At 38.8% G+C, this 26,187-nt stretch overlaps 1 protein-coding gene and 1 pseudogene across 2 annotated transcripts in view; one reads left to right on the forward strand and one right to left on the reverse strand.

Annotated features, from left to right (window-relative positions):
- Positions 1–24,962, forward strand: part of TRIP4 (thyroid hormone receptor interactor 4) — a 63,389-nt gene extending 38,427 nt beyond the window's left edge. The window contains exons 11-13 of one of the 2 annotated variants that reach the window (XM_037054111.1): positions 997–1,088; positions 18,231–18,333; positions 24,650–24,962. In XM_037054111.1, the coding sequence (XP_036910006.1) occupies positions 997–1,088; positions 18,231–18,333; positions 24,650–24,717 (263 nt within the window). In that variant the 3' untranslated portion in view covers positions 24,718–24,962. The remainder of the gene's footprint in view (positions 1–996; positions 1,089–18,230; positions 18,334–24,649) is intronic. The other variant, XM_037054112.1, reaches the window with a different exon arrangement.
- On the reverse strand, positions 6,107–6,741 carry LOC118992303 (short transmembrane mitochondrial protein 1-like; annotated as a pseudogene).
- Positions 24,963–26,187: the final 1,225 nt, after the last annotated feature.

Below are 26,187 nucleotides of genomic sequence, written 5' to 3' on the forward strand. Positions count from 1 at the left end.
TACGTATGTACTTACTTACGTACTTACGTACTTACTTAGGTACTTACTATAAAATGACCTCTGGGATCTTTATATTGGGAACAATCACAAATAAGAATTTTTAATGTGGAATGACCCAAATAGACACCTGCTGTTGGATTTGGACAGAGCAACGTTGGTTGACTTAGCAGTTTATTTTGCGGATTACCCCCAGGACACTAAATTTGGATCCTAAGATACACTTTTGACCCTTGGGTGTCTTGTTTTCCTTCCTTTTATGCAGCTCATACAGTTCTTTTTAAGGTAGAATGAGAAGATAATTAGAGAAACACCTATAAGAAGTTTTTATTTTTATCTTTTTAAAAGATTTTATTTATTTATTTTTAGAGAAAAGAGATGGGAGGGAGAAAGAAGGAGAGAAACATCAATGTGTGGTTGTCTCTCACGCGCCCCCTACTGGGGACCTGGCCCATAGCCCAGGTGTGTGCCCTGACTGGGAATCCACCTGCAACCCTTCGGTTTGCAGGCCCATGCTCAGTCCACTGAGCCACACTAGCCAGGGCACTCTATAAGAAATTTTTAAGAAACCACGCTTTAGGAATCAGAAGTACTGTTTCCATAAAAATGTGTCATTCTTATGTGTTTTTTTTAATATTACATTTTTATGTGTTTTCTCTTGATACCTGTAGCTTGTTTCTAAAACCCATCACCACCAAACTCCAGTCAGATCCAGTTGAGTGTAGTGGAATTGGTTTTTTTGGAGTGAAGTTCTGGGATCTTTGAATTTCGATGGTGTGAGGGTAATTTTCCTATGGTTTAGAATGTGTATAGTAGACTAAGTCAGCCACTCAATTTTTTTTGCTAGATATGAACAGTTGAACCAAATAAAAACCTCATTGTTTTCCTTGTGTCTATAAATATACAGTAGAGAAAGTGTTTTGTTCAGAATTGAAAACGGCTTTGTGAGTTCCAGGTCAAAAAGAAGAAAATTTAATCCTTCTGTTATTCTTGATTCAGATGTGGAATTTCCCAATGACTATCCATCAGGTTGTCTTCTGGGCTACGTGGACCTCATTGACTGCTTGTCTCAGAAACAGTTTAAGGATCAGGTAAGTAAGAATACTATCTTGGGCAGACGCTTGGTTTGCCACCACAGCAGGCTGTGGATTCTTCAACACAGGATATCATGGAGATAGTAAGGTGCTAGCAACTGAATTTAGACATGGGAAGAGAACCTTCTAATTCAGAAATATTGGGGAGAGGAAGGAACATGGTGGAAACAAAAAATACGGTGATGCTTTGGTTTCCAATATATGGAAGACAGGTACATACACGTTTCTACACAGAAAGCTTTTGCCATAGTCCAGCTCACAGGTATAGGGTTCTCATTTCTTAATATAAGTTGGCTGCTTTTAGTGAAGAAATACTGCAATATTCTTCAAATTTCAGTTAGGTGGGGGGAATGGTAGAATTTGTTACTACTGTTTCTGGAACATTTGGTCTAGGCCAGAGAATTCATGATAAGCAAATGTTTGAACTCTGATTGCCTGGACTGTGTAAATTTTGGGGGAGGTATGTATACATATGTGTGTTTGTGTATGTATTTTTATTTATTTTGTTCATTAAAGATTGAACTGACATAACTAAACTACCCTTTTGAACAGCAGAGGGAGCCCAAGGACTTTAGCTTAATTGGAAAACTTGAAAAGCCGTGTGTTTAGACTCGGACTGGAGAAATCCTCACTGGGAAGGTGCATCCCTGGACATGAAGAGCATCACCTAAGGATATGTTTTTCCTGTGTTTTTTGAGTAGTTACTTTAAGCAGTAGGGCTTTCACCACTGTGCTTAAGAAAATGTTCTTCAGCGTAATTTTTCTCAGTAAATTTTTTGTTTTCCAGACTTACTTGCCTTTCATTAGTGTTACTACCGTCTGATTTAATTTTCTATTTTTTAGATTATTTACTTTTGGTGTGAATTTTAGCTCCTAGCCTTTTTTTCTACTCTTAGCACCTAATCTAGACCTAGAAAAAAGCATAGACACGAGGAGGCTCTTTATTTTCCACACCTTTGTGCCTATTCTATCCCTCTGTGGGCCCTTTGCTCATTTTTACAGTGTCTTTTTTCCCCCTCTACTTTTCTCTTTTTTGTTGTTGTTGTTTGTTAGTCTAGAAGTAATATAAAGCTTTACACTTTTAGAGACCCTTACAGTCATTAACAGCATAATATTACTATTATATTTTCCTCTTGGGATACTTGCATTCTGTAAAAAAGAACCCAGGAGCATCTGGCATTGTGGGTGGTGGTTTTGGCAAGGGACCTTCCTTTACTTTCTCATTTGTCAGTCAAGCAAACTGCCACCTGATAGAAGATCAAATGATTCATATCATTTGATAGGTAGGTAGGCAGTCTTCTCTCTGCACAACTTTTGCAGAGAAGGGTAGGAAACTGTAATCCTAGCCTCTGGAGTACCACAAGGCCTCTAGAAATTAGAAATCTGATTAACCATACAGATCTTTTTGGTTTCTCCAGGCTACCTGTCTTTCAGGGTAGCATGATACTTCTCTCTGAACTTACATTCTCTCTTTTATCCTGAGAATGCTGAGGGGAGTGCATAGAAGTGTAGGGATCCTCCCAGATGTTTTCAGCCAGAAGTCATGGCAAGTCTCCTTATGAATTTCCTGGTGCAAAAATGCCAGAAGTCTCTAAGTTTCATTAAACATAGGAATCCCATGCTTATTTTCCCTGTGGTCAGCTTTTCTCCATTGTTTCTACTCTGTATTTGAGGGTAGCACATGAATGTATTCAGAGTTAATATTATCCCTATTTGGTGATTATTTACCAGGTAAGAATTTTACCACTTTTAAAATAGTGGCTTTCTGCCCTGGCTGGTGTAGCTCAGTGGAGTGAGCCTAAGCCTGTGAAGCAAAGGGTTGCTGGTTTGATTCCCAGTCAGGGCACATGCCTGGGTTGCAGGCCAGGTCCCCAGTGGGGGACACATTAGAGGCAACCACACATTGATGTTTCTCTCTCTTCCTCCCTCCCTTCCCTTATCTCTAGGAATAAATAAATAAAATCTTTTAAAAAATAAAATAAAATAGTAGCTTTCTTAGCTGGCTGCTTTTGCAAATGTCTCAAGCACCCTTGGTAATCTCTTTGTGCTCGGTTTCTATGATGTACAAAATGTGACCGCCTAGTCTGTTTTACCAGCCTTACTCTCATTTCTGCCAGAATGAGTTGAGAGTTGAGGAATAATAACCTGAGACTAGCATTTCTCAAACTATTCCATGGCATACGTGTGCTCTGAAAAAAAGGCAGGCAGGGGAAGTGATTGTGAGGCTTCCGTGGACACATACATTGGGAAAATGTATTTGGATTGCATAAATTTGTTTACTGAAGACCTTGTCAGAGCTCTTAATTTGCTAGTGTGTATTTTGACTCTCTGATACCACTCTCTGATATTTCTGGTGGATATAATTTGGAGTGTTCACAAAACTTTTTGACTACAACCTACTCCCACCTTCTACACACATACAGAAACACTACCCACTTGCATACTTTAGAACTGGTATCTAGTATGTACAGTTTAGGAAGTGTTAGTCTGGGTATGTTTGGTTTTATTTTATCCTCATAGGTCAGCTTACTGAGGGAGTATCATCCAGGAGACACTTTCCTGACCTGTGTCTTCTTTCTGCGTTTGCACGCTCATTTCTCATCACCCAGCTGAACTGCATTTTCTTAGAAAACCAGTATGGAGATAGTGGTTTTTATTTCAACTGAAACTAATCTCCTATGTGACTTAGGCCACATTTTACTTCTCCATGTTGCTCCAAATTTTCCTTTCCCCAAAGAAACTCTTACTTCCTGACCTTGTATTTTTGGCCTTTCTTTGATAAGTTAAAATATACTAAGCCCTCACTATTTTCAGCATAGCATGATCATTTAGTTAAAAAAGAAAATAACTAATAGCCCTGGCCTGTGAGTCTCAGTGGATTGAGCACTGGTCTGTGAACCAAAAAGTCACCAGTTGGATTCCTAGTCGGGGGACACGCCTGGGTTGCAGACCAGGTACCCCAGTAGGGGGTGTGTGAGAGGCAACTGGTCCATATATCTCTCACACATCCATATTTCTCTCCCTCTCTTCCTCACTTCCCATCTCTCTAAAAATAAATAAATAAAATCTTTAAAAAATATATAACTGAAAAGGTTTTATTAGTGGTTGTTTAAAATCAAGTGCACTACAGGAGAAGTGGCTTTAAAATATGTGCTTAAAGTGCTTTCCCCTGAGCTAAGAATTTGTCTTCCTTTTTATCTTTTAAGAATAGTGTGACTGGCATGGCTGATTTGTGCCAGGAAAAAAATCCTACTAGACCTTCAACCCTCCTGAGTAATAGCAGGAGATCAACCTAGACAAGGTAAGAGTACTACAGAAAGCGCTGTAGGCTCAACTCAGAAGAGAGGTAGATGAGAGCCATCTAGTTAAAACCTCTGTATTCCCCTGGAAGGAGCCCATGCCGTTTGCCAGCATTTTATCTGCCAGCAGCAGATGTAAGTGCTCAGAAACAGCAGGGAGGATGTTGACTGCAACAGTGCATCAAGGCTGTGGTTTGTAACCTCAATAGTAAGGCAGTTAAAACTTTTTTTTTAAACAAAGACATTTTGATCGCCAAATCCATAACCATTAGCAGCTGTGGCTTGAATAGTTCTCTAGACCTAACAAGTTTTCAAACAGAAAGTTGAGTTAGTGGCTTTTATTTCGTCATGTCTGTTCTGTGTTATATTTGTGCTATTTATATCTCTGCCTTCAATAGACAATTTGATTTGTCTGTAATTTCCAAGGTCATTGATTATTTAGTGTCCTTTGTACTGAATCCATTTCTCTCCTACCATTTTGCCAAACCTCTAGTCCATTTGATCTTATGGTTTTTATAATAACCGATACCCTATCTTTAAGGAATTGTGTTGAAGAAGTTCTACTGCTGGGCGCCTATATAACTGACATTAGCAGTAGAATTGCAGTCGTCCAGTGGGGAAGACTTCTACAAGAGTAGCCAGGCAATACCGATCTTCAGGAAAATTACAGATACCAAAATTCAGGAAAATTTGCACTTCATGTGTACAAATCATTGGCTTGTATCACTGATGGATTGACTGTAAGTCTAAGAGGTGAGAAATTAGAAAATGAAGAAAGCAATTAATAGTAAATATTCAAACCAGGTATTGGCCCTAAATAATGTGGAGTCCCCAAATTCTCTGATCTCAAATATATGGAAAGGTCCTCTCTCTTGAGAAGACCTGCCAATTTATAGGCCTGAAAATGTATGTTTCTAAGGGATTTTAAAGGCTGTATCTGAGAAGCAACAAAGAGGAAAATTGAGTATTTGCCACAATCAGCCTAACCCTAGGCAGTTCTTAAAATCACAGCTCACTTCAGGGTGACAGGGAATGCAGTTTCAGAGTTCCAATGATGACTAGAACAATTACTACACTTCCTGATCGTCAGAACAGACTGTCTTTCAAGTTTTTTGTGACCTGAGTATCAAGTGTTCGCTTAATGAGTTGACAGCTGTGTACATTATTTTAGTAATCTAGTAAGTATTATGCTTTCTGTTGTATTTATCCTGAAGATAAGAGGAGAATATTAACACTTTTATGTACATTTTTTCATGTTTAGCTTTTCATCTGAAAATGAATATGTAATTCTTAAGATTTTCTTTTTTGGGGGGTGCTTCTAGATTTTAATTTTAATGGTCTTGAAACAACATAGTTTAGTACCACTTGTTTCATTCAACACATTATAATCACTAAACTGTGTAATCAATATTTTTTATATCTGATCAGCTATATAAAGCTCATTGATTTTTCTAGTGGAAAAGACAGTACAGTCCTGGCTCATGTGGCTCAGTGGATTGAATACCAGCCTGTGAATCAAAGGGTTGCCAGTTCGATTCCCAGTCAGGACACATGCCTGGGTTGCAGGCCAGGTCCCTAGTTTGGGGAGTATAAGAGGCAATCATACATCAATGTTTCTCTCTTTCTCCCTCCCTTCCCTTCTGTCTAAAAATAAATAAAATCTGAAAAAAGAAAAAAAGCAGGATAAATTTCAAAGAATAAGGGAGAGACCACAAATTAAAGGCCATGTTTACTAATCTAGGGCCATAATTCCAGTCTCAGGACCTCCCAAGCAACTGGAAGGAGGAAAGGAAGAGGTGAGGATATTGGAAAAGTAAGGATAGTTCTTAACTTGTGGCCCCATGTGTGCTCGAGGGCCATGCAGGGTCCAGGAAAGGCTGAGACTAGAGAGTAAGACACAGCTTTTGGTTGATTGTGAAGGCAGCCCTGGAGGAGAGTAGGGTCAGGATTTCCTGGAGACGGTGCCTCATGAACTACAGGGTTTCTTCTCAGCATCTGGTCCTTTTTAATTTCTTCGAGTTTTTAGCCAGATTTGGTACGTCATAGGTCTGAGCCAGATACATTCCAACCAGGTTGCCAAAACTAGATCCAAGCAGGAATTGAAGCATGGTGTCAGTGAAGAGGGTGCCAACGGTGGTGGCAGGTCGGTAGGCCATTTCTCAGATTTTCTTAAGTATTTATTCATCAATATATACTTGAGTGTCTACCACAAATCAGGCACTGTTTTAGACACTAAAGAAAACAGAAAGTTAAATCAGGCATGGATTCTATCCTCAGAATACTTGAAAGACCGCTAGGTGTATAAGATATGTGATAAACCAATAAAAAATGAAAAGCAAAGACAACTGTTTCAAGAGAAGTAAAGGCTGCCTCTCAGGAATTTAAAGGAAAAAGGTTTTCTTCTAGCTGGGAGGTATCACAAAAAGGCTTTATGAAAAAGGTGGCTTTTGAATTAGCCTTGAAGGGTAGTAATAATAAAATCTGTTACTTTTTGATCAATTATGTGTCATGCCTGTTACGTATGTTATTTTCCAATCTTCATAACAAGTCCAAGCAAGATATCATTACCCTTCTTTTAGAAATGATACAATTGGCCCTGGCTGGTGTAGCTCGATGGATTGAGTGTGGATTGAAGCAAAGGGTTGCCAGTTCAATTCCCAGTCAGGGCACATGCCTGGGTTACAGGCCAGGTCCCCAGTAGGGGACGCTTGAGAGGCAACCACACATTGATGTTTTTCTCCCACTCTTTCTCCTTCCCTTCCCCTCTCTCTAAAAATGAATAAATAAAATATTTTTAAAAATAAAAAATATAAATAAATAAATGATAGAATTGAAGACTAAGAGAGTTAAAATAACTGTATTGTTTTGGTCAGTAAATGGTAGAATTGGGATTGCTGTTCAAATCTTCCCATTTAGATGACAGAAAAGCATATTCCAAGAAAAGGGAGTAAGGTGGGGTAGGAAAATATGGGCCTGGATGGAGAGTAATACCAAACCAGTTTGTTGAGGGAGGAGTGTGAGTGAAGAGGAACAAGCAGCAAACAAAAATGGAAACAAATGTTTTGGTCAGGGGTGGATACAGTTGAGTGGTAGGCTACAGCGGGGAAGGCTTTTCTGTAGTCACTGTGGGAAGGGGAAAGGTGTTTTGAAGGTGATCAGAGCCTCACTTGAGGAACATGAACCTAGTGGCAATATGGAAGATGAAGTGCCGTGAAAAGACTGGTGGTAGGAAGACTAGTGAGAAGGCAGTAACCGTCCAACATAGAGATATTTTAAAAATTCTGCTCTGATAATGCCAGTGGAATTAGATAAGACAGATGCAAGAGGTTTTATGTGGGTAGAATCAACCACTTACTGTGACACCTTCATTTTACCTGTAAGTAAACTTAGGCTTAGAGAGAAAGTGGTCTGTTTGATCTAGAAGGAATCTGCTGTAGTCTTGCTGTCTTGCTGCAAGCTTTCCAAGGCTTCTTGATTTGTCATCCAGTCTACTATATGAACCAGGTGGCAGATCATCTAATTTAAGATTTTATTGCTCAGAACATTATGTAATCATACATTCAGCAAGTATTTATTGACCATGTGTCACATACCAGGTACTGTGCTAAAGACTAAGGATCCAGTTTTAACAAGATATTTCATTCCCTTTAGATTTTTAAGTCTACTAGAAGAGAACTAGACAGAAAACCCTTCCATAATATTATCATATGACCAAAGGCATACACAAAAAAAGGGGACCTAACTCCTAACTCAGCTGGAGGTAGGGTAGAGAGGGCTCAGGAGGCTTCTAAGAACTGTGAGTCCTGAAGAAGGCAGAATTTATGTCTTCCTCAATACATACTGTGCTGTATCATGTGTCTGGGCTCTTGCCCACAAGGAAAGTTTCCTATTCGTTCTTTAAAACAGCTCGGATGTCTCTCTTTCTGTAGAGTCTTGCTTGACCTCAGCTCATTTCCTCCTTGGCAGGATGAATTGCTTCCTTCTCTGGGCTACTGTGTTGATATTTCTATGATTGCATTTTTTTGCCTTTTTTTCCCAGTAATTACCAAAAACATATGTTCACATTTAGTTTCTTTAGATGGTCACCATCTGTGTTTTATTTATCTTTATATCTTTAGTATCCTAGCATATAGCCTGGTACATAGTAAGTGCTCAATAAAAGTGGTAACAATATATTAAGATTCAGGCAATGGTTGATATATTAAAAGCCTTAAATGCTTTGTGAAGGAATTCAAATTGTAGTCTGAAGGCAACCGTGTAAGTGATATAATGCGATGTGTATTTTAGGAAGATTGTTCATGCAGCAGTAGAAAAGAAGGACTGGGTGGGCCAAGACAAAAAACAAGATCATTGTCCAGGTGAGGCATGATGAAGGCTCTGCAACAATATTCTGGCAGTTGAGTTGGACAGAAAGGAACAAATAATTGAAATATTTAGGACATAAAGTCTATAGGACTTGGTGATTTGATTGGGTATGAAGAATGAGAGGAAGAAGTCTAGGATAAAAACGGGTGTCTGGTTGTGGTGAGTGGGTGAATGGTAGTACCATTAGTCCAGGTGGAGTATACGAAAGGAGAATTTTCTTTTAAATGATTTTTTAAAATAAATGAGCTATTATTATAGCACTGAAGAAGGGGTATTCTCTAGTGTGAGTTTACCATACAAAAAATCAGTTTTTCTGTAAATTTTTATTTGCATAGTTTAAAATATTTTAATGTTTTGGGGTTTTTTTTAGATTTTATTTACTTTTAGAAGAGAGGAAGAGAAATATCAATTGGTTACCTCTCTCATGCCCCTAACTGGGGAGCTGGCCTGCAACCCAGACACATGCCTTGACCGGGAACCAAACCAGCTATCTTTTGATTCGCAGGCTGGTGCTCAGTCCACTGAGCCACACCAGCTATGGCTAATGTTTTATTCTAAAAGACAAATCTTATGTGATAAAGAGGTACTGTTAGTATTAATAATGCCAGATTACTTGATAATGATTTTACCTTGATATGTCATCTGAGGTGAAAGTATTCTGAGCTCTGCTTCAAAATAGTTCTCAGTTAAGCCAAACCAGACATAATAATATCTAAATTTGGCAGAGTCCTTAGTTCAAGAGAAGTCTTAGCATTCTGAGGTATTAGTTCCAAGGTAGACTTCAGTGATTAAGAACCTTACAATGTACTATCTTTAATTGAGAGCAATTTAATTTTGGTTCTCACTAGTTTAAGTTGGAGTGAAAGCCTGCTATATGAAAATTAAGACCAGAAATTGTTATGAATGGGTGATTTTCATTTAGGTCTTGAAAACTCAAGGCAGAAAACTATGGCATTAATTTTAGAGAAATATACTTGAGTGAGTTCTACTGCATGTGGAGGTTCCAGCATAAGGTTCCAAAAGGCACAGAAAGCCTCAGTGGAAGTTTTAAGTGAGTAGGATGGGACCAGGAGACCGATGCTGTGTGACTTCAACCACATCATCACCCTCAAATGACTTTAAGACCCATAGGTCACATACCACTTATCCATTATTCTTTCTACCTGGAGCAGATATGCATTGTCTGTATCACTGAGCTGGAGCCTCATGTCTTTGATACATGGTTTGAATTGTCTGCTGGTAAATACATGGGAGTTAGGCTATCCCTCTTTGGGCTGGTTGGCATGATTTTATCCAGCCCCAATCAAATATACAGTGGTCAAAGTACCAGGAGTTACTCTGATGTGAGAACCCTTTTGTCCCCCAGTAGAGTGGGGCCTGAGGTGCTAGTTATCCTTTAAACACCTTGAATTGCTTGAAGGAAAATGTAAACAAGAACTACTTATCAGAGAACACAGTTGCATTCAGGTTCTGCTGCTTTGGATTTCTGCTTGTGGCCTTTTTATCAGACTCATTTCCTTCTCTCTTTCTGTGTGTTATCACCTTGATCTACTTGGAGTTTGTTTTCAGCTCACTAGATTTCAGAACCTGATTTTATGTCCTATCTAGTTCCTCAAAATTAAACCAAGAAAGCCTACAGCAAATATATGTTCCTTGTCAGTGGCTTTCTTCTTGACTGCATTAGCTCTTAGTTCTTTGGAGACAGTTACAAGGTTAATAGGTCATCTCGGGATTTGTGAACAGTGACATCGTTTAGGAGTTACTGATCATTTCAGTACAAGGACTGAAATGGAGGCACACTGGCAAAGTTGGTAAAATGCCCACTTGGTTCTGAGTCAGTAGTAGTTGCCCAAAAGTACTAAACTTTTTTCCCTTTTATGAAAATGGCAAAAGAAATGTTTTCCCATGACTGGTGAACAATTTTCCTCTGGAGGGGAGACGAAAATGACTGTTTAGTAGTTAATTACCTGTTATGTTAAACAGCTGTGAAACTTATGAGGCGTGAAAGAAGAGTTCACCCCCGGCCACCCCTCCTCAGGCTGGAGACCAGTTTCTTAGGCAAGAACAGTATCGACTTCCCGACGAGTCTGTCACTGAATCTGAATGGCTGCTTTGAGTTGCCGCTTGGTCTTATAACCCACACTGTCTATTGTGCTGTGTCCTTAATCTAACATTTTCCCTTAATTGGATATGACATCAGAGTTTATTGACATTCTTCATAAATATGAATCCTCCTCTCTTTAGTCTGTCTCTGAGTCAGTTGCATTTTAGTTTTGACTCTAAGACCAGAAATTCCCTTCTTGTCTCTGACTTGTAGTGTGTAATGTGGTCTGAATTGCCCAGGCCGCAGTTGTAGATTGTGTTTTTGGGGGGGTACTGAGGTTCTACCAAGCTGAATTTGCTTTAATGCATTTTGCCATAAAAATAATCTCTTCTCCCAATGCATAGGCCTTACTCTCCTTTATTCCTCGTAGGCTACTTTGTTCTTCAGCTCAGTTTTTTAATAAGCCTCTTGAAGTTCAGTGATAGAGCTTAAGAAAAGGGACAGTCACATGAAACTTGGATTTAGACTCAATTGGGAAAGTTGATTTTTTTTTTTAATTGAGTTTATTGGTTCACAAGAGAAAGATGACTTTAATGATTATTGTGAGGCATGGATGGGTCCAAGGAACCTCTTGTTCTATAATTTTATTTATGTATTCCTTTTCCCTGTATTCAAACTTGCTTACTGTGTTAATATGTATCAGGGTAGTCTTTTTATTAAACATAGAGCCTTTTGGACACTTGTTAAGACACAGAAGTATTAATTTAGCTTGAGGTATAACACATTACAGAGTTGCACCTGCTTTTACCCAGTTACAGTCCGAGGAGTCTCCGGTTCCCAGCATGTGCTTATTCAGCATTATTAAGTTAAACTTAATGCACAGGTTGGTAAATTCCTTATTCTTTCATTCAACAAGTATTTACTGATTTCCCAGCTATGTGCCAGGCATGATTCTAGGTGCTGAGAAGTAAATTTTGACAAAATACCAGCCTTCATGGAGGTTTCATCCTAGTAAGGGGAGGCCAAATAAAAATTTTTAAATAAGTAAATAATATAGTATTAAATGATAGTAGGTGCTGTCCAAAAAATAAATAAATAAGATAGGAGAAAGAGTTAAGAACGCCAGGTTTGTGAGGAGATTGGTGCTGAATGTTAGAAAGAATAATCAGGAAAGACTCAACAGAGTTGACATTTACAGTCCTGAACAAAGAGAGGAAGTTCTGTGGGTATCTGGAGGGGGACCATTCCAGGAAGAGGAAATAGGCAAGTGCAAAGACCCTGAGGCAGGAGTAGCAAGGAAGCCAGAGTGGCTAGAGTAGAAGGAAAATGGGGAGAGTAGTAGGAAAAGGCATCAGAAAGGAAATGGGGCCGAGATTGTCTAGGGACCTGTAGGTCATGGTGAGGAGTTAGGCTGTCATTCTGACAGATGAAAAGCCTTTAGAGAGTTTTAAGCAGAGTCACGGGATCTGATTTTTTTTTTTAATTGCTCTGGCTGCTGTTTTGAGAATAGACAAGAGGGGGTTAAGGGCCAAAACAGAGAGACCAATTGGGAGGTTATTGTGGTAATCCAAGTAGACATTATAATGGCTTGGACCAGGGAAGTAGCCATAGAGGTCTTCAGAAATGGTGAAATATTGGATATCTTTTGAAGGTTGAGTTGACAGGGTTTCCCAGTGGGTCAGTTGTGGAGGTTTTGGCCTGAACAACTAGGATGGAATGGCTATTTTTTTATTTTATTTATTTTTATTTTTAAAAAATTCATTTATAAATAAATTTTATAAATTTTATTTTTATTTTTTAAAAATTTATTTATAAATAAATTTATAAATAAACGCACCCCCTACTGGGGACCTGGCCCACAATCGAGGCTTGTGCCCTGACTGGGAATTGAACTGGCGACCCTTTGATTTCACAGACTGGCACTCAGTCCACAGAGCCAAACCAGCCAGGGCTATTTATTTTTAAAAGGGTATGACTAAGAGAGGAGCAGGTTTGGAAAGGAAATCCAGTACTTTGATTTATTTTATTTTATTTTTAGTGTGGTAAAATGTCTATAATATAAAATTTACCATTTTAACCATTTAAAGTGTACAATTCACTGGCATTAAGTACATTCACAGTGTTGTGCAACTATCACCACCACCCATCTCCAGAACTTTTATTATTCCAGACAGAAACTCTTTACCCATTAATTAAGTAATAATTTCTGCCCTGGCTGGTGTAGCCCAGTGGGTTGAGCACTGGCCTGTGAAGCGGGGGTTTGCCGGTTCCATTCCCAGTCAGGGCACATGCCTGGATTGCAGGCTAGGTCCCCAGTAGGGGACACATGAGAGGCAACCACACATTGATGTTTCTCTCCCATTCTTTCTCCTTCCCTTCCCCTCTCTCTAAAAATAAATAAATAAAATATTTAAAAAATAATATTAATTTGCCCTGGCTGGTGTAGCTCAGTGGATTGAGTGTGGGCCTGTGAACCACACGATCGCGGTTCGATTCCCAGTCAGGGCACATGCCTGGGTTGCAGGCCAGTTTCCAGCAGGGGACTCACGAGGGGCAACCATACATTGATATACCTCTCCTTCCCTTCCCCTCTAAAGATAAATAAATAAAATCTTAAAAAATAATAATAATAATTTTTTCTTTCTCTGCCTTTCTCCCTCAGCCCCTGGTAACCTCTATTCTATTTTCTGTTTCTATGAATTTGCCTCTTCTAAGTACCACATACGGGGTATGGCAGAAGTAATGCCTGCTTGAGTGTGGTTTGTAGGGTAGTACTTTATAGTTTTAATTTGAACATTTCACCTAAAATGTCATATGGTGTGTTTGGGTGTGATAGTGTTATGTTACAGACTTCCATGCTTATGATTTTGTAATAAAAGATTTTGTAATAAAAAGGGGGGCCAGACCCTGAATAAGGGGAATCATACAATGTAAGCCCCTTTGGCTTATTTCACTTAGCATTATTTGTCAAGATTCATCCATCTTGTAGCATTTATCAGAACTTCATTTTTTTTAAGGCTGAATAATATTCATTCTATGTATATACCACACTTTCCTTATTCATTTATCTACTGATGGACATTTGGATTGTGGAAACTGGTGGTTATTGTGAGAAATGCTACTATGAATATCCATCTGTTGGAGTCTCTTTCAGTTCTTTTGGGTATATACCTAGGAGTGGACCAGTTGGATCATATCACATATTCTGTGTTTAAGTTTTTGAAGAAACACCAAACTGTTTTACCACAGCAGCTGCCCCATTTTACATTCACACCAACAGCGTATGAGGGTTCCGATATATATTCTTACTAACACTTGTTATTGTCCATATTTTTGTTTTTGTTTTTTTATAATACTCATGCTAGTTAGTGCATATCTCATTTTGATATATATTTTCAGGACCTTATTTTTTCAGTTTTATTGAAATATAATCAATATATAACATTGTATTAATTTAAGGTATACAAATAATGATTTGATATATGTATAAACTGGAAAATGATTACCACAATAAGTTAACATCCATCACATCTCATAGTTACAAATCCAGGAGAGAAAAGGTCTGAGACCTGACCCCTGAAGCATGCCAACATTTAAAGGGTGGGGTGATGAGGAGCAGTCAGTAAAGCAACTAAACTAGGAAGAGAATGCTATCCTGGAAGCCAAGTGAGAAATATGTTCCAAGAAGGAGGGAGAGAAGAATTTTGTCAGGTTCTATAGATAAGTAATTAAAATGAAAATTGAGAAACTTGAAATGAACAGTCACCTTTACAAGAATAGTTTTGGTGGAGTGATGGGAGTGAGAGCCTGTTGATAGTGAATTCAAGAAAAAATAGAAGAGGAATTTAAGGCAGGGAATACAGGTAATTTTTTAATGAATTTTACGAAAGGGAGTCTGAGAAATGGGGCAGTAGTTAGAGGAGAATGTGGGATCTGGAGAGTTTTTTTATAGCAGAAAGTATATTTGTTAATGAGGTTAATTAAGTAGAGAATATTTATTTATTTTATTGTACTATTACAGTTGTCCCATTTCCCCCCCTTATTGTCCTTTGCCCTGCACCCCCTCCCACCTGAATTCCCCCTTCCCATCACACTCCCCTCTTAGTTCATGTCTGTAGGTCGTACATATAAGTTCTTTGGCTTCTCCATTTCCTATACTGTTCTTAACTCCCCCTGTCTATTTTGTATTGACCATTTATGCTTCTTACTCCCTGTATCTTTCCCCCCATTCTTCCCGCTCTTGCTCCCTGCTGATAACCCTCCATGTGATCTCTATTTCTGTGATTCTGTTCCTATTCTAGTTGTTTGCTTAGTTTTGTGGATACAAAAACTTAGTTTTTTGTTTTTTTAGGTTCAATTGTTGATAGTTGTGATTTTGTTTTCATTTTACTGTTTGTATTTTTTATCTTCTTTTTCTTAGATAAGTCCCTTTAACATTTCATATAATAAGGGCTTGGTGATGATGAACTCCTTTAACTTGGCTTTATCTGGGAAGCACTTTATCTGCCCTTCCATTCTAAATGATATCTTTGCTGGATAAAGTAATCTTGGTTGTAGGTCCTTGCTTTTCATGACTTTGGATACTTCTTTCCAGGCCCTTCTTGCCTGCAAGGTTTCTTTTGAGAAATCAGCTGATAGTCTAATGGGAACTCCTTTGTAGGTAACTGTCTCCTTTTCTCTTGCTGCACTGAAGATTTTCCCCTTATCTTTAATCTTGAGTATTGTAATTGTGGTGTGCCTTGGTATGTGTTTCCTTGGGCCCAACTCCTTTGGGACTCTCTGAGCTCCTGGACTTCCTGGAAATCTATTTCCTTTGCCAGATTGGGGAATTTCTCCTTCATTATTTGTTCAAATAAGTTTTCAATGTCTTGCTCTTCCTCTTATCCTTCTGGCACCCCTATGATTCAGATGTTGGAACATTTAAAGTTATTGTGGAGGTTCCTCAGCCTCTCCTTATTTTTTTTGAATTGTTTCTTCATTTTGTTCCAGTTGAATGTTTATTTCTTCTTCGTGCTCCACATCATTGATTTGAGCCCCCGTTTCCTTCCCTTGACTCTTGGTTTCCTATACATTTTCTTTTATTTCACTTTGGATAGCCTTCACTTTTCCTCCATTTTTCAGACTGTACTCCACCATTTTTGTGAGCATCCCAATTACCAGTGTTTTGAACTCTGCATCTGATAGATTGGCTATCTCTTTATTATTTAGTTCTATTGTTGGATCTTTGTTCTGTTCTTTCATTAGGGCCATATTTTTTTGTCTCGGGCACCTGTTACATAACAAGGGGTAGACCTTTAGGTATTTGCCAGGGCCAGGCAACCCACATTGCTGCACTGTGATGCTGTATGAGGGAGAGGGGTCCAGGAGGGAACAATGCCTCTTGTTGGGCTCTTGGCCAGCTTTCAGTCACTTCCCCCACTACCCACAAGCAAATTGGGCCCTTTTGGTGTTGGTTCCTGGGTGGGTGGGCTTGTGTACATTCTAGGACTCTGTGGGTCTCTTTAATGAACTCTCCGGTGAGGCTGGAAGTTTCTCCCACTGCTGCAACCCCCACAGGTTTTAACACCAGAGGTTTTATTTCCCTGTGCTGGAACCCTGGGTTGTGCGGTCTGTTTCACTTCCCAGTTGTCCTTTCCAGTTATCTGCACACAAATGTGGGACCGCTGGGTCAACCAGCCACGGCCTTGCTGTGAGTCCTCTCTGCCCCAGCTGCCCATTTCTTCCCCTCCTACCTGTCTGAATGAATGTTTCTTCTTTAACTCCTTGGTTGTTGGACTTCCGTATAGTTCAGTTTTCTGGCAGTTCTGGTTGTTTTTTCTTTTTGAATTTGTTGTTGTTCTTTTGGTTGTGTGATGAGGCAACGTGTATCTCTACCTGTCTCTCCATCTTGGTTGGAAGTCCAAGTGAATGTTTATTGATGCAGATGAAAAAGGAGAGAGTAGCTGAAATGGCTTGTAGTTTTGAAAAAGCAGAGCCTATGAAGTTCTGGCAGCATTATCTTCTGCCTTGACATTCTAAGACAAAGAAGAGAGAGCTGGAAAAGTGAAGAGATGTTAATTGTGATTACTGTTGCTTTGGCCTCTTTAGAATTAGGTTTAAAGATCTTAATAGCTGCCTCTGGTTTTATTTGCACCCCAGCAGTAACAGGTGGACCCTACTTTTCTTTGAGTTCTAAAGATCTAAGGGATAAAGAAAGAAGAGGGTTTATCCTCCCGTCGTTAATCTTTCTTTTCTACCATGAACATTTGTCCTTTCCTGTGAATATAATTTTGGCTGATACTTGAGATTAAGCTATGTTTTATCAAAGTACATGCCACACCTGTCCCACACTGAAAAGTCATGGTATGTGGGCAGGACCAAAAGCTGTTTAAAATCCTTTTTTTCTCCACAGCATTGCTTATCACCTAGCCAGTAAAGAAGTTTAACTGTTCATGCTTGCACTTGTTACAGTGAAATTTGAATTTTCTTACTGAATGTTCCATTTCTACTTTAGAGCCTTAGATTTGTGGAGGACACATCTTAGCAGGTGAATAAGAGTGGAAAATAATTTCATACTTTTGATGGTAATTACTAGGATAAAGGTGCCTCTGGTAATGAAGTCTGACCCATGCTCACAGTCAATGTGTGAGTCATAATTGTTGAACATGCTAAACACGAGACATCCCAAGGTATGGAATAATGAAATATCAGGTTAATTGGGCATTGCTGGAGAGTGCTTTCTGCCATTCCCCAGTTGTTTCTTAAATTGCGATTACATGGTCAGAATAATCTTACTCTAGGTTTTGTGTCTGTCTCTGCAGAGGGAATAAAAGTCCAAAGTACTCACCCAGTTTTGTTTTTTGTGTTGAGAGATCCAAAGGAGGCTTCTAAATAATTTTCAGAATCACTCTCCCAGTTACCTTTTCACCCTAAGTCTGGAACGCATCCAGCAAAACAGCTTTTCCATGTTCATACCTTTCAGAATGAATCATCTTCCTTCCCTGTAGTAAGAGAAGGGCTCCATTGACTATTTCTAGCAGAATTTTTACAAATGTTTTATTTTTCTTAAATCTTCCTGTGTTTCACTTGAGTTGAACCTAGGGGGGGCCCAATGTTCTTGAAAGAGACCTGTGAGTCTCCCAACTCACACTTATGTTAAAGGAACAGTCAGTTCTTATTCTTCTGGGAAAATCTCAGGCATCCTTTTTTTAAAGAAGTTGTTCCCATTATAGGAAGTCAAAATGGTAGACAATGAACTATATAAAAATACTGTGGTGAGGCCTGGGGAAAGGTGAGGATCTGTTCTTGTTGGTTGAGCATAACCCTCTGTATCTGAGTGTGAAATGAAGATACCGGCACCAGCATGTCCAGGTGAAATCTGGGGCATTGAATGATCTTTTTGAAGTTCAAAATTTGTCCCAAACAGACTGAACTTATTTTTATATTTCACAGTACCCAGACATGAGTCAAGAATCTGATTCTCCATTTGTTTTCATCTGCACAAATCCCCAGGAAATGATTGTGAAGTTTCCTATTAAAGGAAATCCAAAAATCTGTAAGTGACAAGCTTCGATGGTCTAATTTTTTTATTTTGCATCTCACTTGTTTAACTTTAAATTTCTTTCTCTTTTTACCCTGTTCTATAGCATCTCAAATGTTGGGAGATTAATAAAATTATATTTATTGATAACTTCAATATCAGGTTAACTGCAGGAGAGCCTTTCCAAAGTGAACCTTGATCCACAATTATTGGCACACTAGTGAATCACTCTAAATTTCCATTTTAAGACCCAGGACATTGAAATCCTATTTGTCAACCCAGAGAGTATGCTTTGTTCTGCTGTGCTGCTCATTGAAGGAAGTAGTAAGCCAGCGCCAGTGGCAGCATTGTCATTTATTCAGCGTTCCTCAGTATTCAATCCAAGAATAAGACAACTTTTTAAGTGTTTATTCTTGAGTATCTATTTTGGAGGCATCACTTCCCACTATTTCTTTCTTTACTGGTTTCTTAGAGCTTCGCCCTGGCCCTCTTACTTTTCATTTCTTTGAAACCTCTTGAGGATCTTTTTCTGTAACTTTTGCTTTTATGTGTTTGTAGTTATATGTCTGTATATTCACTCCTTGGGTAGATCTTTCAACTTTCAACTTTTCTTCAACCTCCATCTTCTCTTCTTCTGTCTTCTACAGCAGCCTTTTCTATTTCAGAGCAGTATCAAGAAACATATAGTGATGTTCTCCCTGCCTAACTTTCTTTCAGAAACAGCATCAATGACCCTCCCACTTGCTCACATCAGTTACTATTTTGTGCCTCTGAGACATTGCTTTCCCATCGTGTGAATTGGATGATTCTTGGGTGAGCATTGTCTTTAGCTATACACAGATCTGCCTCACCTGGTACCTTGGAGACCCACTAGCTGTTTTCTAACTCTGTTCTGTTGAGAAGTGCTTCTAAACTCTAACGTAAATAAAAATCATCTATAAACCTATATAGACAGGTTTCTAGGCCTTCTCACAAGTGATATTGATGTCGTTGGTCAACTGAGTACACTTTGAGTAATACTGCTTTTCAATCACAAAATGAAATTCTTTGAGTATGAGTTCAGGTTAAGGTATACTCACTATAAAATTCAGGCAAATCTCATAATTTAAGTGGTGTATGTTTCTGAGTTTCCTACAAATCCGAAAATCTGAACATAAGTTGCTCTTAACTTATACAAATTATTTGCTTTAGATTATACATCAGTTGGTATCCAGGTGGCCCTGGAAATTCTTTTTCCTTGTTTTCCACTATATAGGATATAAATCTCTCTTCTCCTCTCCCTCTTTTTCGGTAGTGGCATTCTACCTCCTCCTCCTTTGTTTCAGTCTCACCTTACTCTGGGCTCTGGTAGCAACACTGGTAGGAGGAGGGGAATGTGGTAGGGCTCCTCTGCCAGGCACACTGCCTTCTTGATCTGTAGTTCAAGATGAACTAAAGTTACCCAGTTACCTTTTCTTAGCTTCCTCCTCTGTCTCAGTTTTTATCTGCTGCTTAAGCTCCTGTGAGAAAATGTTCTGTGTAAACAGAGATTAGATACTCTCTGAAATGTTTTATTTCAGTACTTTCTCTGCCTAGACAGAGACCCACCTTCAGTACAGATACAGATACAGCCTTCATTTTTTTCCATGAGGTTTAATAGGGGTGGAAGAGTGATGCTGTTAGGGAACAAGCTTTAATAACCTCTTGATTTCCCCCCCTTGTTTCTGGTAGTTAAAAGCTTTTAAAAAGCCAAAATGGGCTGTATATTCATTTCAGAGACAACAGGGCTAGATATAAATTGAGTCTACAGCTTCTTCCATTGTAGACCAGACAAGGGGAAAAACAGTGGTCAGAAACAATAAGTAGTGAAAATTTACTTAAAGAAAAAAAGGAAAAAAAAACCAGGCTTATCAACCCCTGTGTGTCTCAGAAAAAAATTCTGTTGAGAGGGAGCCAGAGTGAGGATTTAGCCTGGTATAAAGTTTCTATTCTCTATAACTCCCTATTTCTTTACTCTTCATTCAATCTTACCATCTCTAAAAACCTTACACTCTGCCAGAACTTCCTTGCCTTAGGCCATAGGGGCTACCTCTAGTAGTTTAAAGCTGGGAAAGTCTTTAATCCCACTGCCACAGGGGAAAAATACATAGTTGGCTCTTAATTTGGAATGCTTCATGGTTTATTCAGGATACATTGTTACTTGAAGTGGTTAAGTTCTGTTCCATAGTATGAATAATATTACTCCTCCACTTAAATTACAGCCATAACTATGGCTTAATTTTATTTATCTATTTACTTATTTATTTTTGTGGTGTGGCTTAGGGACCTAGCCACCTTTTGTAGATAAGTTCTATGAGAAATATATTCCAGGTTCTAAACTTTTGACTTGCAAATAAACTTATAGACTACATCCCATTTTCATGTCATATCATGTGTATATATGTATATGTGCCTTCAGTTAAAGGTTTATATTTTGATTTATGTATTGACCATATAAACTTGAGCTTACTTGACCTGGGGATAATTATGTTTCTTGAAATTGAAATAATTCAGAAAAGAGCAATGTGCAATATTGTATCATTTGGCTGTGTGTCTGCTCAAATTAGGATATGCAGAATAGTTAAGTATAGTAGAATATATAGGTTGAATATTTTAAAAGATAAAGGAATCTTTTACTACATGCTCTATAAACTCATTCAAATACTGCCTTATATTTTATGCAAAGCATGTGAAAATCCCTGTGGGAGCTGTATCGATTGAGGACAAATACTTTCCCCTCTCAGCTCCTTGCCCATCTGCTGCACATGCACTTGATTTTCTTTTAGCTACCATGATTGAGGAGGTGGTTTAACACTAAAATGATGCAGGTACTAAATGTGAAAGGATTGGGAAAATACAGAAAATAAGCATTATCACTATGCTTTTAAGAGAGTGTACTGTGTGTTACTGTACTTAACTGCCCAGGTCCTAAGTCTTGAAAGACCAGACTGAACTAGAACTCTGAGTTCAGAATTCATGTAATCCAAGGGCAGCCATGATGACTGCTTCTTCACGCAAACCCCATCCTTTGCTCTCACTGCCCACAGCTGACCCCCAAATTGCTGCTATTGACAGTCACTGTGGTAGATGTTAGGGAATGCAAAGAAGTCCTTATTTGTAAGATGATCACAGATTGCTGGCACATGTATAGTTTTTTTTAGGCAATAGGGGATAAAAAAAATTTCTGAATCCCTGGGAATGTCCTGGAAATACTTGTTACTCTATATCTCCTTCCTCCTGTTAGTTTTCCATTTTATGAAATCATCATTGAAGCCAGAGATTAGTCTGCCTACCACTGAGCGCTGTGCTCTGATGGGTTGATCTTACCTGAGCTGGTGTTACGTGAGGGTTTTCATAATCAGACTGGAGTTTTCTAAAAATTATATTTGGAAAGTTCTATATAGTAAAGCTTTGAGAGTGTGAAAAAGGTAATGTCTCTTTTTAAAAAAATATGAGGAATCTGAAATAAATATAATTAAAAGACTTGCCTAGAGTTATATGGTAAATTAAAAGTAAAACTGAGACCATAACTAAGAAACACGACTCCTACCCTTACTTATTCAGAGAACTTTGAGCTTCTGAGGCATTTTAACAAATGTGTTCAATTAGTTATTTGATTAAATGACTTAGTGTATGTAAAATACTTAGCACAGTGGTTGCTATATAGAAAACACTTAATGTTAGCTGTAATCCTTTCAACAACTTTGTAAGTTAGGAATTTTCCCTCCTTTTATTTTTTAATTGAGTAAACAGGTTTATAGGAATTATATTTTGCTCACATCTTTCTGCTTCTAGGTTTCCTACCTAGAAGGTTTCTAGGTTTTTTGCTTTTTTATATATTGCCTGAAAAACATCATTTTAATTTACATTTCATTTTTAGGACACAATATCATAGAGTTGGAAAGGGCCTTCAGTACTATGTAGTCCAGTTTCTTAGCATTGATAAAGTTGAAATAAGAGTGATTAGGTGATCTCCAGGTTATACAGCTAGGTAGTCTGAAGCGCAAAATCAGAACCTGTTTCTTCTAACTTATTCAGTAAAGAGAACTAGAAGTCCGGAGACCTGGAGTCCGGAGACCTGGAGTCCTAGGTGGAATTCTAAATTCTGCCCTGCCTTCTTCTAAAAAGCTAGATGAGACACATCCTCTACCTCTGGGTACCACCACCTTTATAATGGGTACTCTTACCTGTTTTTGGTTACTTAATAATGCGACCTATAATGTAAAAGTTTTGAAATTTGTGGTGTCTGCCTTCTTTGTTTAATTCATTTGATGAAAACATTTATTGACCCCTGGCCACGTGGCTCAGTAGGTTGGAGCGCTGCCCAGATACCGAAAGGTTATGGATGCAATCCCCAGTCAGGTCCCAGATTGTAGGTTTGTTTTCCTGTTAGGGCACATACAGAAGGCAAGTGATTGATGTTTCTTTCTGTCTCTCCGTTCCTCTCTCTCTAAAATCAGCAGACATATTCTCTGGTGAGGATTAAAAAGAAAAAAAAACTTTACTGAGCACCTACCATTTGGTTGCCACTATGGTAGTGTTAGGGATACAAAGGCAAATTTGCCTTGTAATAGGGCTTTTTGCCAGGTTGCTGTCACATGTTTGTATCTTCAACCAGGCAGTCTGGGGGATAAAAGAACTTCTAAATCCTTGGGAATACCCTGTGCTCTAAAGCCCAGATTAAAATCAACAGCATTGTGACTGTTGTGGATGGCATGTAGGGTATCATTTAGTGAAGGTTTCTGAACCCCAGAAAAGAAAGTAATTGTATTCCAAATGTAGGTGTAGTCCTATAGAGATGGGGGTGGGGTGGGATTAGAAAACAGGGAAACTTGTTAGGTTGAGGTTATTTTTCTCACAGTTTTTTTGTGCAGTGGTCACAACATGTATTCTTAATTGGACAAATGAGAATATTGAAGTCCAGATAGAAAATGACTTGCCCCAGGTCACACAGCTAGTTAATATCAGACAAGGGTGGACTAAAACATGAGTCTTAAGACACCTAGGCTAGTGCTCTCTTACATGTGATTGCTGCAGCAAATGCAGGTGACAGTGTATGAGGGGCAGTGGTTGTAGGTATGGGCCGTGGCGCAGTAGTACGGGGTGCTCCTGCGTACTGGATGTGTATCATCTAGCTTTTTAGAAGAAGGCAGGGCAGAATTTAGAATTCCACCTAGGACTCCAGGTCTCTGGACTCCAGGTCTCCGGACTTCTAGTTCTCTTTACTGAATAAGTTAGAAGAAACAGGTTCTGATTTTGCGCTTCAGACTACCTAGCTGTATAACCTGGAGATCACCTAATCACTCTTATCTTCAACTTTATCAATGCTAAGAAACTGGACTACATAGTACTGAAGGCCCTTTCCAACTCTATGATATTGTGTCCTAAAAATGAAATGTAAATTAAATGTAAATTAAAATTCCTTTTTTTAAGTGCTGCGGCTGATGTTCAACTTAATTGTTTCTGTTTGCAGCATCAGCATTGCTACAGACTTAAATGAGATTTTTTTTTTTTTTTTTTTTTTTGAGAAAGCAACCTGCAAGCTTTTTTCTCAGGCCAAACAGGAAGGAACTCTAAGATTCCCTTTATGAGATGGATGGCTCCTAAGGCTACTACCACTGAACCATACTCTGTCCCGGTAAATCTGAGGAGTCAGAGGTCAGACACCACAGCAGTGAAGAACCTCTTTTTAGGGTCACCTGGGACAGGAAGGTTGCTTGTTCTCTAACTTTAACACTTAGAAGAGTCGTACAGCCTATGACCTTTGCCCTTCTTAGCTGGTGATAGGGGCCCTTTGTCAGTAAAGTATTCATGTGGGTTCTACTCCACTGTTTCAGGTCACTCCCCCTATTAAGTCTGAGGCAGGATAGGGGTGAGTTGAACTGCTTTTCTCATTGTGAGGGAGGTTCATGCATTATGCTCAGCCAGTTAACAGGTCAGAGGGATGGGTTTCCCACTGTGTGAAATGCCTTTTTTAATTAAATGTATATATTCTTTAAAAACTCATCTTAGTATTAGACACTGTGGAAAAGGTGACATTTCTTTTTCTAGTAGCTATACAATTAGAAATATTAACTTAGATTCTTTAGGTGAATACTCGTGTTTGTGTGCATGCTTTTGTGTCTCTCTGTGGTGTTCCCACTGCTTCCTTATTCTTATAGAATGAGGCTCTGAAGTTTGAAAATGTCTGAGTCCTGAAGCAAGATAATTGAATGTGACGGGAACACAGTAACCAGAAGACCTGGGAGGCCAAGAAAGATTTGCATTGCAAATATAAAAAATAAATAATGAGGCTTCTTTTTTTCCCTTACAGGGAAACTGGATTCCAAGATCCATCAAGGCGCAAAGAAGGGGTTAATGAAGCAGAATAAAGCTGTCTGACCCAGGAGGAAAGGACCTATGTGGCATAGTGGAGTTTTGTGTACTAAAATTGTTATACACTGGTCCTTTGGAATCTCAAGCAGTAGAAATCTCAAGGCGTGGCCATCAGTATGAGAAGATGAGAAGACCTCAGTACTTAAACTCTTACCAAAACTTGTATATTTTTCTTAAAGAGTGGGATTCTTACTTTAAGTAGTGGGTCAAAATCTTTGAATACATTATTTATAAAGACATTTAAAAAATTCTAGGTCTTAGAGACTTTTTTTCTCAGAGTGGTATTGGAAGAGAAAGAACAAGTTGGAAATTAATTTCCTCTCTCAGGCTTCAGTTTGTAGTTAGGAAAAATTTTAACCTAGGTTAACAAGTGGCAGGGGAACACTTAAATTTTAACATTTCTTTGCCTCCCACCCTGCTCTGCCCCACTCCAAAATGATAGCCTAATAGAGAATTTGAATGTCTGAGGAATCCTGTGTTTGATACAGACTGTGGTGGGACAGAAAGCTCTTTAGCAAGTTTTCTGCACCAGTCCAACATCTCTTAAAGTTCAGTCTGACATCTTCAAAAAAGCAGAGTAATCTTCACTGGCAAAATTCTTTTGAAGAGATGACCTGAAGAGGTGCTGTCATTTTGTTTTTTGGTTGAGACATTAGGCATAAGAAGATCAGACTGGGAAGAGAGCCACCTGCTAAAACAGCATGAAACTGCCCTTTATTTTGTTGGTATTGCAAAAGCATCACTTCTTTGTTGGGGCAATTAGAAACAAACCAAAAAATAAAATCCCTTCAGTAATTGCATCCAGATACTCCCGGGTGCTGAAACTAAACCCTTTAAACCATCCACACCCCAGGAAGCTATGAGCTTTGGGGAAAAAAATCAGAGGTTATTTTGAAAAGAGATTTTTACTAGTCAGTCTGGCCCCACTTATGGAAGCCCTTTCTTCTGAGGCTGTTCAGCAGAGCTGTCAGAATCTCAGTTGCTGGCATCCTCAGGAAATTCATGCTCTTAAATGTGTATGTTCTGCTTTTTATAAAGCAGCACCACCACACTGGGGAAGTTGGATTCCCTCCAGCAGTTGTGTGCATGACTTAAAAAAGAGAGCACAAGGGAGAAAAAAAAAGTGACCTGTGTTATGAAAAAGATTAATTTCCCCTTTCTTTAATCCTTCATATTCAGCGTTTATTTGCATTGAAATGCCTCCACTCATTATGCATTGATGTTCACTCAACTGTGAACCCTGCTTGTTGCATAGCTCTAGGCACTGGGTTTGTGGGACCTGATCACTCTGGATTCCCAGGGAAAACCCACCCGATTCTTGTTCTGGTGATGTACACTTTCTTTTCCTGTTCAACCTCTGTAGAGAGAGTGGAAAGGATAGCTAATGGCACTTCGTTAGGGAAAAAACTCCCTGCCCTCCTACAGACCCTAGTACTGTTAATGAAGCCACATTGGGTTCATTATGTAGTTAATAGT

The sequence above is a fragment of the Sturnira hondurensis genome, unplaced genomic scaffold (genome assembly GCF_014824575.4).
Source record: "Sturnira hondurensis isolate 20B ecotype Veracruz unplaced genomic scaffold, ASM1482457v3 Scaffold0008196, whole genome shotgun sequence".
In the NCBI taxonomy this organism is placed as follows: domain Eukaryota; kingdom Metazoa; phylum Chordata; class Mammalia; order Chiroptera; family Phyllostomidae; genus Sturnira; species Sturnira hondurensis.